General features: G+C 42.4%; 1 protein-coding gene across 5 annotated transcripts in view; it reads right to left on the bottom strand.

Annotated features, from left to right (window-relative positions):
• LOC308326352 (histone-lysine N-methyltransferase 2C-like) overlaps window positions 1–13,214 on the bottom strand; it is a 94,568-nt gene that overhangs the window by 74,753 nt on the left and 6,601 nt on the right. For all 5 annotated transcript variants that reach the window (XM_080779160.1, XM_080779162.1, XM_080779163.1 and 2 more), the window contains exon 3: window positions 4,032–4,120. In XM_080779160.1, the coding sequence (XP_080635286.1) occupies window positions 4,032–4,120 (89 nt within the window). The remainder of the gene's footprint in view (window positions 1–4,031; window positions 4,121–13,214) is intronic.

Below are 13,214 nucleotides of genomic sequence, written 5' to 3'. Positions count from 1 at the left end.
ATAAAATAAAATAAATGTTTGCTGCGCGGTAGATCAAAAGGCATGCAAGGCGCATTTGCGTACCAACAGCTGAGACGGTTATGTAGAGAATCCTGACTCAAAAGGCACTCAAATGAGATGTTGTTAACGTCCTGTAAGTAGACTTACAGTAGAAATAAAACTAGTGCTGACTAATCATTACACGAGTGACGTGACTGTTATTTTGAAGAGGAAGTTAGAGCACAGGAAGTACGTTTCAGTTGTAAACAAGCTACCATGACGACACTTTTGAAACTGAAAGGGAAAGTTACGGTCTGCTCAGCTGTCAAAGTGCTAGTCACTAAACCACGCGACCAGATTTACAACATGCATCTGTCACTTGAACAACACTGGAACCTGCAGCAGGTGGTGAGGAATTAATTTTATGACGTTTGTTGTCAATTCAGTTGTTGAGCTGCTGACAAACTTCCTCCTGCTGCTAAACGACTTCCTGCTGCTTAAAACCCATTTTGACCTGAGATCAGATTCTAAAAATGTCTTCTACATCCCTGACAGTTTTCTGAAAAAGCTATGTTTCTATGTCAGTGGTTCTTCGATTTTTCAAAAATAGCAGACCTACAAGCTCGCTATGAGCTTGTAGATCTGCTATTTTTCAATAGCTAAAGCATATAACATAATGCTAACACTTAAAGGGGTTCCCGCCCAAAATGGGTTAACGACTACAAATACACTGTCTGTGACTCAGTGTACTAGTGTAGCTTTGCATCTTTGCATCTGCCCGTGCAAACACAGCATAACATGTGTATGTGTATAACAAACGTCCGTATTCCGTATGCCCCCCCCCCCCCCTACAGAAGGCGCTAGCCACTCGCGAGATGCAAATGTTGCTAGTGCTGGCTGATCCGTCCGAGACGGAAAGACATCACACTGTACACTCTTTCATTTAGATCAATGCTGCGCCCCACCAATTATTTTCCAGTAGTTCTCAAAGTGGGGTTCCTTGGGGGTTCCATTTGCCACTCTGAGATATAGGGTCCTTGAAATTAAAAATGTTGAGAACCACTGTTCTATATTATATTATATTGAAAGGTGCAGTCACTAGGGCTACTATTAAAAGTGATAAAAATAATTGTGCCCCATCCTGGAGAGCATGCGTGGAAAGTGTGGTTTATTTACTGGTCACGCTTTGGTGGTCATGATATATAACTATATTCAGTAGGTTTCCTATAAATGAGATGCTTTACACTCTATTGTATGAGAGGTGAATATCTTTAGTTTTTTTTTCTACCCTTTTTCTCCCCAATTTAGTTGTTACTAGTTGATTCTTCCCCACACACACATTTCTGTTTGGTCACTGCTGTTGTATCCTACTGGCTCACCTGCCAGTGAGGAGCTCCGACCAGGAGGACGTAGAGCCTTCGTCCTGCTCCTCCCGCCTAACACTCCCCACTGACATGTGCCGCCCCAGCCCGTAGGATTAGATGTTATCACCCTGCCCGCCTGGCTTCTCTCCTACGAACACAGGCCATTTGTGTTCGTAGATAGTACCCGACAAGCCAGTTGCACCAACGGTGGATTCGAAGCCACAACCTCCATGGTGAAGACGTTGAAGTTTCTTTCAGGACAAAAGCTTTCAGCATTGCCTCTATCTCATGTTCTATTAATATATGCGGTTACCATTTTGAGACGCAGAACATTTGATGGCGATCAATATAAGATAAGAAAAGAAAGATTGCTTTTCATATGTTGTAATATGACTTTTAAGACATATTGCCTGGTGTTAGTTTCAGTTCGCTTCAGGTCAAAAACACAGCCTTTGTTAGCGAGATGGATGGTAAAAATATGGGGACCATATGCGCAAGCACTGATTACAGTAAACCCACAGGGGACCCAGAGGCACATAACAGCAATAACAATGGAGGCAGAAAAAACATCACCCATGCACGTAATAAGGAGCCCGTCTTAGACCACAATGTATTGTGCAAAATACTCACCAGAATAAAATTGGGGGAGGCGGAGAATATTTTATCTAGCATGTATAATACATTTTATATATTTTTAACCCTGCCTGTGGTCTTTGGGCGAATAGATATTTGGTTATGATGTTATTTATTTATATATCTTTTTTTAAGTTCCCAGGAGAGGTTCCATTCACTCTTTCTTTATTCACTGGACTGAAATTGGGCCAACAACTACGGGTGAAAAAACTATCGTGTGAAATTTGCAAGAAATTCTACTGAAGATCCTTTGGATTCTACTGGAGTTTGGAGACATCTCTGATCCTGTAGTTTGAGTTGGTTAACGATGGACAAGTGAATGGATCCCAGGAATAATGACTAACCTATAGGTACTGTAAGTCAGTCTTATGTGTGCTTCCAAGATATTTCACAGTCAGTTCGTTGGATTTTAAAAGTCTTCCAGTGTGTTTGTTGCCGTCATCTTTCCCTTGAGTAAAATACACCCAAATTTAGAACTCGCTCAGCATTCTTGTCAGCTCGGCAGCTCAAACTATCACCACCACAGCATAGGGAATATGTGTGTGTGTGTGTGGGCACTGTCTGGCAGACAGGAATAACAGCTCGTAGTAGGCTACAGTGAGCACGTGCAGTGTTTGAAAATAGGGAATTGAAATGCTCAAAATAATTTGGTTATGGTATACAACCTGAACTTTAGTTTATATACCAAATACCACAACCATTATGTTGTCGTGTTTCGTGTGTTTAGGTCCTAAACACGGATTCCTAAAAGTAATTGATGGACCAACAACGTCTGCTATTTACACAGTATTCGAACGCAGAGTTTTCAAGGCAAGCTAGGTGCTTTGGCACTCTGAAGTCTGGATTATGACATACATCTGTGGCTTTCGGTTTCGATTTGGTGTTTATGAACATTTAATAAACATGCCACCATACTGTGAATATTAGGGGTTAAATCAACAATTATATGTGACAAAGTTCTTCCCAGTATTTGAGGAAACCCTTGCAGAGGCCTTCATAAAGGAGTTCCTCGATTATTGTCCTGGGCTGTAGAATGCAAGACTGTATTCAGTTCTGTATTCAATACAGTATCTATTGTTGGATTATCCCATTCTGGGCGGGAACCCCTTTTGGTGTTTTAAGCATTAGGCCTATGTTATACTTTAGCTATTGAAAAACAGCAGATCTACAAGCTTGTAGGTCTGCTCTTTTTGAAAAATTGTGAAAATGTGCCTCAAATCTTTGAATATTCTTTCAGAGTTTCAGTTTTTAACTAAAAACTTTGCTTCTGGAGAGGTCCCCTGGAACAATTTCTTTTCAGATGGGGGTCGGCGGCATATTACATATAATTGTTGGGGTCCTTGACATGAAATATTGAGAACCACTGATATAGAAACATGAGGTTTTTCAGAAAAAAAGGCATTTTTAAAATGTCGATGTCAGGCCTAAATGGGTTATTTTATCCCTCAAAAAGAAGCTGCCCGATGTTGCTCTAAGGTAAACTGGAGCTTAGAAAAACAAAAGCTGCCCACTGGTGACACCCCCCACACACACACTCTATTCCCACCGCCGCACCATGACAGCACCGAGATCTATGGGAATGGGCGGTGCAGTCACGTGACACGATGTACACATAAAAAAGCACATAAATGGGTCTGGGGAGAGTGACGGGATTTTAAAAAGCTTTTAGAGGGCATTAGCCTTGGGCTCTTTCCTGTTGCACCTCAATGCCAATCTCAGTGCTGGAGGAGGAGGAGAGAGGGAGGGAGAGAGGCAGAGGGAGCGAAAAAAGAAGGGGGAGAAAAATACACCCCTCTGCAGCTTCACAGCTCAAGCTAAACCCTTTCAATTACAGCCCAGAAGTAGAAGCATGGGGTGCCAAGAAAAAGCTCTCATCCATCCCTCTCCAGGAGAGGGGAGTCTCTCCTCTGCCTCTTCCTGAAATACCCTCCGAGGCGCTGCCTGTGAGAGGCTGCCTGCATGTGCAGCGGGTTCAACTTTGAGTTCACTCTCTCCCGCCAGCGTTCACCCCCCGTGGTAACATGGTGGACGGAAGGTAGTGCTGTGCGGACTCACCTGTGTCCTGAGGGCCTACGGACTCTGTTATCTCAGTCCCGTCCATGCTGTCCTCCTCGTCCACAACAAGCCTCCCTCTGGTGCGACCCCTGAGGAGAGGAGAAACACAGAAAGGAGGTAGATGAGAAGCCATTCAAAGAAGCAGCAAGAAACGAGAGAGAGAGATAGCAATAGAGGGGGAGAGGGAGGGGGGTATTCATGAATAAGTTAAATATAGTCACAGCTGCCACTGATTTTTAATGGAGGCACTCAGGCCGCTGGGCAAGGCGACAGCGTAGAGGAGGGTGGCGGTGGTAGAGTCTACAGATGGGGGTGTATAAAGCTGGGACCCGTAGTGGCAGGCAGGCATGTGCTGGACTCCAGGGACGGGGCTTTCTCTGCTTTGATAGGTGAGCTTTAAAGATTGGGAATTCAACCAGATGTTTCCCAAGAGGGCTGGGGGCACTTCTTGAACTCCAAATGTTATGTAGGCTGCATGTGTAGCTGGTGTGCTACATGTCTTCATTGTAGAGGTGTGCAGTGCATTGGGCACTGCCCTCACAATTCAATTACATTGCAATTCACCAGGTAACGATTCAAATCGATTTGATTCTACGATGCATTGCAAATACATCAAACTTTTCTATATTACTGCACAACATGACAACATTTTCATCAGTCAATACAAGCAGTCAGATAAACATATTTTATTTACAGTATTATAATGATATTATAATTAATAATAATAATATCATTAATATCGATTATGTCACATTGCTGCATTGCAATGCTGCACGGCCGAATTGTGATTGCTGAATCAATTCTTTTTTACACCAATACTTCATTGGTACGTTTTTCTACCAATGACTCATTCTTGCTCACACATCAAATTTGAGTTGCATGTGTTTATTTTCAGAGACAAAAAAACATTGCCAAGCTAGTCTCATCATTTCCAGCCTCCAGCCCCTTGGGAGGACAACTCATTACTGTCTAATTGAAGTGCCAGTGCTAAACATGTGCTAGTTGATTTCCAAGCCGGAATACGGGCCAAGCCTATTAGGTGACACCAAAAAACGTACGGTCATCATAATTCATAAACACACATCTCATCAGCTATCTATAATGCACCACGTCTGTGTGTACGTCTGTAATCCACGTTAACTCGAGAACCGTTTTCCCCACCGACTTCAAATTCGACAAACGCGTTCCACAGCACCACAGGGAGTGGTGCCTGGCCTTGAGTCGGTCGGACCCACTGTTGTCCAGAACCAGCACAAAGGCCTCTGTCCAGGTTCTGGACAGGGTCCAAATTAGCCAATTGATCACACCTGATCAACCCTAGATCTCCATATATGGCCTGTTTGCCTGTTCTGACATCACAATGATGTTCTGACATCTGCATAGACTCCATATTTGGGCATGCCTGACAAAGAACTCCATATATGGGCATAAAGGGGACAGAGACATAATAACTGGGGCATGTATTTCCAACTTGCATCGTTCCAAGTAGGCCAGTGCCCAACGGGCACCGCTCTAGTGAAAATTTATGATTAATACTTTCTTGGTATCTGGCAATGACTATAACAATATAAACCAGTAAGACGCGCAAACGCGGGAAGCGAACGCAGCTGAGACCCTGCAGATCATGTCTGTCTGTCTTTCTGTCTGTGTGTCTGTCCCGCTGTTACTGTATATGTGGACCTGGCCCCTTTTGTGCCCATATATGGAGCTGAGTGATTGCTGATGCAACACACTCCATATTTGGAAGTATAGCGGGACAGACACACACACAGACAGACACACAGACAGACATGATCTGCTAGGTCTCATAGTAAGTGCTCACTGAATTCGCAATAAGTAAAATTATTGTGTTTAAATGTTGGGATATCATTATTTACTGGAATATTCAAATAAAGTTTTACTTCACATTGGCTCAATTTGCATGCTTGTGTTGTGCAGTTAATATTTTGAAATCATTTTGGTATTGCAACTACAGTTCAGTGATGATGTTAGGTATGCGTCACTCCAACGCATTCAAATCAGAAATAACACATTCAAATTCACTATTGATGCATCTAGGGGACGCACAGTTTTGAATGCTACATTTTCTGGGTTTCTCTTTTCTTCCAAAAGATGAACATGGCAAGCTCAGTCAGGCTTCATATAGAAACAAGACCTGATGAAATCTAACATTTCAATCTGCAATTTGGGCCAGGTGCTTGAAACGCGCCTGGACTACATTTGCTACTACCTCTAATAGCAGCCGTACTGGACACTTTTCCGTGATTGGCTGCCTCGTCTCTAGGTTGCCTCTAAGCCAATGGGAGTCTTACCCATAAAACCCATAGTCTCTGAACGGCATAAAACCCATGCTCTGAACGGTGCCATGTGAAGCTGTGAGCTGAGGCAGAGGCTGCATCACACAAACTGATTATACAGTAGATGTTCATAAACGAGCGCCTTCTGCAGCTGGCTGTTATGACGGATATAGCGGACACAGAGCGCCCTGTGCAATACAAAGTAATACGCGAGTGCGCTCCCGGTTGCGCATATCCGAACCCACCCATTGAGTTAAGGCCACTATGCGACCCTCACACCTACGTCGCTTTTACGCCCATACTATATGGAGCCGCTGATCATCAGTATGTTCCCATTATACTGTATGGGCATGCCCTGTGTGTGCCCTTCACACATGCACACAAACCTTTTTCTTATTTTCCAAGCTTAATATTTATTTATTAATGTTTGTTTATTTAGTTAGTGTGGAAATAAGAAAAAGGTTCTTCCATTCTGTGCTCAAGTATACGGTGGATGTATTCTTTGGCCCACCCTCTCGCAGTCTAGAACAGGTAATTTAAACTCCAACTGAAACAGTGCGGCTTGAATATAAAATGAAGACTTATTTGAGCGCTGTGTGTGTGTTTTGTGAAATAATCATATGCCACTATATAAACTACTAAGATTTACTTTGACAGCGAATATTCATTCTTTTGTGTGGACATACCGAAGTAGGGAAATCATCCGTGACGTAAATACTTGAATTAGTAATGCGACAACGTGCTGCCGACGCTCTGGCGCCTCATTGGAAGGCTCTGGCCGTTCATTTAGAAAGGTTGCCACGTTACTGTCACGGAGGAGTTTCTTACTCTCGCCACCGTGCGAAGGTAAGAATGTTCTTAGTAGTTTATAATGGCACATGGTTATTACATGTACCGGTATATATTCTGTTTCACACAAGACATAGCATGTAACCAAATAAACCTGAATTGGCTGAAAAGGCTCAAACGTTGTCTTCATTTTAAATCCACGAGCCACCCGGTCTCAGTCGGGGATGGAATTCCCCATTCTAGACTGCATGTGCGAGGCTGCCTAGAGGGCAGTTCAAAGAGTACATCCACCATACGAATACGTGCAATCTGCTCTAAGGTAAGTTAATGACCGATCGTTTAATGTTGAAAAGGGTGGTACTCCCCTTTAAATTGTCAGAAGTGTGAAAGCCTGTGACATTTAAGTCTTTCCAAGAACATGCACAATAAAATCTTCAGTGTCCATTTAACTCTGAGATAATGTTGTCACGTCTTCTGCTAACAATGTCTCGTCAGTCCATTGGAAGGTTTTTGGATTTCTAGTTGCCATGGCAATCTGATTCTGTGGAGTCATAGAATGCAATAGGTCACCAATTTCAGTGCAACGCTGTCTACGTATGTACCGATGCTCAAACCGATGCCAAAGTGATTAAAAACTCAGATTCAGGCCTGGGCCGTGGCTCAGCGGTCCAGGTACCTTGGACGTTAGCCCAAGTCTGGCAGTGTGCCGCGGGTTCGATGCCCGATCACGACGGCCTTTACTGCATGTCACCTCCCCCCCCCATCTCTCTCCCCATTTCCTGTCAGCCTACTGTCTGTCCCTCTGTAAAGACATTTTATTAAATAAAGGCGAAAGCCACAAAAAAACATTAAAAAAAAAACTCAGATACAATGAGAATTGCCATTTTTTCATGGTTTACAGATATTACAAGCAAGTTGGAGTTAGCAAGTAGTATGAATTGTTTATAGCCGGTCTTCGTGTGTCAAATTGTGATGTATTGTCCATCAGTCCATGTTTATATACAGGCAATATTTCAATTCAGACAAATAACCTTCTACTGCAGTATCGCCCACCATTCCAAAATACTTGGCAGAGAGCCACTGTATTTTATTTGTTTTCTGATCACATGATGGATGGACATACTTTGATCCAAATCACCATTATCTCCCTCCTGATGAGTAGTCCCCAACAGTGCCATTACAAAACCCCAAGCAACAATGGCCTTCTCTTCACATGCCCCGTTCTGCATTCCTTTGAAGATAGGCTGACTAATATATATTGCACAAAAAGTAAGATATTACCGAGGCTGTGTAACCCTTGTCAAATCTCATGGAAACTGCCCAGTCAGCAGAGAAAACATGCCTCAATATATGCGCCCATACGCCTGTATGCACACAGGCGAATGGATGTGTGCACATGTGCAAAGACTAGCATGCGCTTGCCGCTTGCACACGCACGTGCGTGTGTGTGTGTGTGTGTGTGTGTGCATGCACGTGCATGCACAGTCACACACACACACACACACACACACACACACACACACACACACACACACACACACACACACACACACATCTATCACTGTCGGCACCCTCCAATGGGAGCTCGGTTAACCCAATCTTGGAAGCGCCATGTGTAGGGGATAATTGTCATGGATACAAATTAAACAGCAACATCCATCGTGAGTGTGCTAAGTGAGGAGCGAGACAGAGCCCAAATGAGAGCAGCGTGTCTCAGGGGTGCAGCGGAGGATGCAGGGGGTGGGAAGCACAGGGGGGTAATTTTCGGTGCCACTGGAGAGAGAAATCACTATCGGCTGGAAGCCAAATCAACCCCTCCCTCCAAATGACTTCCATGTCTAGATAAGGAACAAGTTACAACCCTAAAAACCTAAAATGATAGCAAGGAACTCTGCATGGGCAAACATTTTTTTCAAACTCAACAGCATGAATGAAGTATGAGGACTTGCCACTGCAGTAGACTTGAATCATTTTGACAACCACAAATAAATAAAAATGAAAGCGAAAGCCTAGATGTGCACTTGAAAACATGGATTTTTTTTTTTATGCAATAATCTGTGGCCGAATTAAATATCGTGAAAATAAATGTTTTGGATAAATAAATCACTCCTTTGTAACAACTTATAAACCAATCGTACCTATCACCTTATAGACTAGAGTTCTGGCCTATGCTAAGAACTGAGTCACGCATCCTCACAGCACTGGTATATGCCCATTGCCCTATGACAACCGTGGGAGATGTGTCTACAGACATCTAGTCTAGGTTCAAAACGCAACTTCGATGTCGAACTCTATAAATGTGTTTAATGCGTTTTATACTGGAGATTTTCAGTATTGTGGATAGACAGATGACAGCGCCTAGGAAACCATTTCAATTGCAGGCACTTTTCTTTGGTAACGAATCATATTCAAAAGGCACACATAAATGCAGACTGTATGACATTTTCATCCAAGACTGCAATCATGTGAGCAAACACAATATTGTGTGCTTGGTGACGTATTCACATGGGCTGCCTGCTACACAGTACACCATCAAAAGCATCAAGTTTCAGCATTGAGACAGCCTTTTATTTCAGTGACAAACCTCAAGACTAGCGTCCAACCCCCATACCCTGCCCCATACCCTGCGCAACTTATCCCCCACAATCCAACTAACAGGAGAGAGAGGGGGGGGGGAGAGAGAGAGAGAGAGAGAGAGAGAGAGAGAGAGAGAGAGAGAGAGAGAGAGAGAGACCAAGGGAGAAAAAAAAAGAAAGAGGGTGAAAATAATGCTGTGGTAAGTAGTCCCAGCTCTAAAAAAGCAGACTGGAAAAACAGACATGGATCGAGCAGGAGTGGAATGGACAAGAGAGTATTGGGGAACCAAATGAACTGCAACAGGGTCCACAAGAGCTATGGCTCAAAGGTGCTGCTTAAACAGGAGACATGTATTATGTGCATTGATACCAATTTACATTTATAGGTTTATAATATATATATTTGAGTAGAAATGTTAGGGTTTATCACAGGCTATGCAAGAGTTGAATGAACTTGTTCAATGCCAGTGTATGTCCGTTTGTTTCACTATTATAACAACGAAAAACATGTCACCAATCATTTATAACTGCGGCCCGGGCCGCCCGGCCACAGCTACTTTTAATTTATCAGGATCCATTTCTTAAGGAAAAGGTCCACTTGTAACGTGTATATATAGCCCTGGTCCTAGTTTATCATTTAGGCTACACCAATTATCAGTTATCACTCAATCTTTACAATTATGAACAGCAAATGTAGAAAACCTCATTCAGCCCGAGGAAGCCATATGCAAAAACCACCGCTCAAATAACAGTATGGTTATCTGAATAAAGCAAATATAATTATGCATCCTTCTTAGATTTGTTAGTGTGTACTAAGTCGATATGTATTTTTTTATAAAGCAAGCCTCAATATAATTAGAAGTTTAACCAAGCAATCATTACTATGATCAGTGTCAATACCAAAATTGACACCACCAGTTATCACCAGCATTAACTAGGGCTGCGCAATATATTGATATCCAACACTTATATGATTGGATATGGATTTTGGTTATCTTAATATCGTGTTGTCTTTTCTTGGATTTAATAACTTAACGCTTTTTTTGATAATTAGTTTTTTCTTGTAATGAAAATTGGCACATTATCGATAGAGGTATTTGGCTAAACAAAATGTTGTGATATTTGTCCATGGATATTGCCCAGCCCTAGTAATAACATAAACCAAGTTTGTCACAAGTCATCCTAAAGACAAACTGATCCAATGCAACTCCTTGCAACAAGGACAACCACACCAATGCAACTCCTTGCAACAAGGACAACCACACCAATGCAACTCCTTGCAACAAGGACAACCACACCAATGCAACTACTTGCAACAAGGACAACCACACCAATGCAACTACTTGCAATTGCCATTGGGGATAATGGTTGCAAGTAGTTGCATGTTGCAAGGAGTTGCACAGCAAATCATTGGTGTGGAGTGGGCTTTAAGACTGTGGCATTACCACATCATCTGGATGCTTAGAGATTAAACGATCCATTGGGAGTTTGGTATTAAGACTGATTGAGGAGACAGAGTAAGGAGAGAGTTAAGAACCATGCAGGCATTATATTACACAGCAGCTCTAAGCTGCATTATGTGTTGCTATGGAAATAACAAAGAAGCCATGCACTTTGTACAATAAAAGATTGGGAAGGTTTTGTGCTGGTGTTACCTGAATTCATCTGGCTGTTTAGCCAAATCATGAATATTAGTACACACCCCTGGGTAAAATAAGTAAAGAGGTAGCCATTTGGTATCTTGAGCTCGGCTGACCAGGGACTCACTCTGACCAACTTGTTTTGATCAGCTTGAAAAATGTAATTACTTGGATATCATGACTGCTAAGTTTCTATAAACCAGGGCTACTCAACTAATGATGGCTCAGGGGCCACTCAGCAAAATTCCAAAAGTCCAAGGGGCGCAAGCTAAAGAATCAAGATTTCAGTATTATTTTGAAACGTTTACAATTTCATTTTGTAACAGACGAGTAAGACGCGCAAACGCGGGAAGCGAACGCAGCTCGTACATATTTGGGTTTTGGACGTATAGCTGCTTTGGGGACTCCTTATATGGTGCCGCTTTTGTGCCCATATATGGAGCTGAGTGGACCTGGCCCCTTTTGTGCCCATATATGGAGCTCAGTGATTGCTGATGCAACACACTCCATATTTGGATAGCGGGACAGACACACAGACAGACAGACACACACACAGACAGACAGACAGACATGATCTGCTAGGTCTCATAGTAAGTGCTCACTGCGTTCGCAAATACACAACTAGTCTAAAAAAGAAGGAAAGACACAGTAAAAACAAAAGACATCTACAAGGTCAAACCTCAATGAACAAAAACATTGTGACTAATGATGAAGTTAGAAAATGAGGCTTCATTCACAAAATGTGAAGAGAACATATAATGAACAGATTATCACAGGTGAATAAATATGTAAGTGGTTAATACTCAGCTGACATCAGGCCATGCATGTCACATTATCTTGGAACAAATACTACAATACCTACAATCTTGTTCAAAACAATAAGAATATCTAATTATATTTTTATTGGCACGACCATGAAGGGCCGCAGATGCATTAAGCAGGGGCCGCGGGTTGAGTAGCACTGTTATAAAACACTGAAAGTTGTCTCAGAACTGCAGTTAACACTAGATTTGCCGGAGAATTCTGCAAAATAATGGCGCTAGAGTGCCAGCAGATGAGGCAGATTTTACTCTGAAAAACCCCGTTACCCCCCAAAACCGGGAGGCATAATCTACACCTAAAGTCTCTCTAGAAGCGTTTATATTCCAAACGAGAGTACACTGCAGAAGGAAAGGCCAACCAAAACGTATATTATATATCAGTAAAATGAACTAATTTTACAACAATTTTAATATGGATATAAATATCCACATTAAATATGTCTAATGGGAGGAGGGGCCGGTGGGTGGACCCCGTCATCATGCTCATGTCACTCTCAGCCATAACCATATAAGGAGTGCAACCAATGCAGCTAGGCCCAAATATGGAGTGAGTTGTATCAGGCACAAACAAATCAGTCAGCTCCGTACTCTGTACGCATGTACAAAATGGAGCATGCCCATACTGAAGACACCAGGGATCTCCAAATATGGGCATAGAAATGACAAGGTCTGACTGACAAATACAGAAATCTCCATATGTGGGCATATCATTAGGATTGATGCATGCTTCTGTTAGAAAGAATTGGGCTTTCTGGACAGTGTAATATCACTTGTATTTATATACAATATTTATATAATATTTATATTATATTTATAATATTTTTTGAGGGACGCTAGCCCCTCCTATGCCCAGCTTTGTGTGTACCCCATATCGATGATTTGATTGGCTGAGCACGGAATGTGAGGATAAAAAGTGATGACAGAAAAGTGAGGACGCCAAAAGTGATTGGCCGGAATGTTATGATGTATGAAAATACATCATACATACTTCACTTCACATGTGTGATTTTTAATAAGGTCGCGGATACAAGCAGCCAAATTAGTTTTCTGACGCGTGGCT

The sequence above is a fragment of the Protomyctophum bolini genome, assembly GCF_963924005.1.
Source record: "Protomyctophum bolini genome assembly, chromosome: 12".
Classification (NCBI taxonomy): Eukaryota; Metazoa; Chordata; class Actinopteri; order Myctophiformes; family Myctophidae; genus Protomyctophum; species Protomyctophum bolini.
Note: the sequence above shows the minus strand (reverse complement) of the source record. Positions and strands in the feature narration are given on the sequence as shown.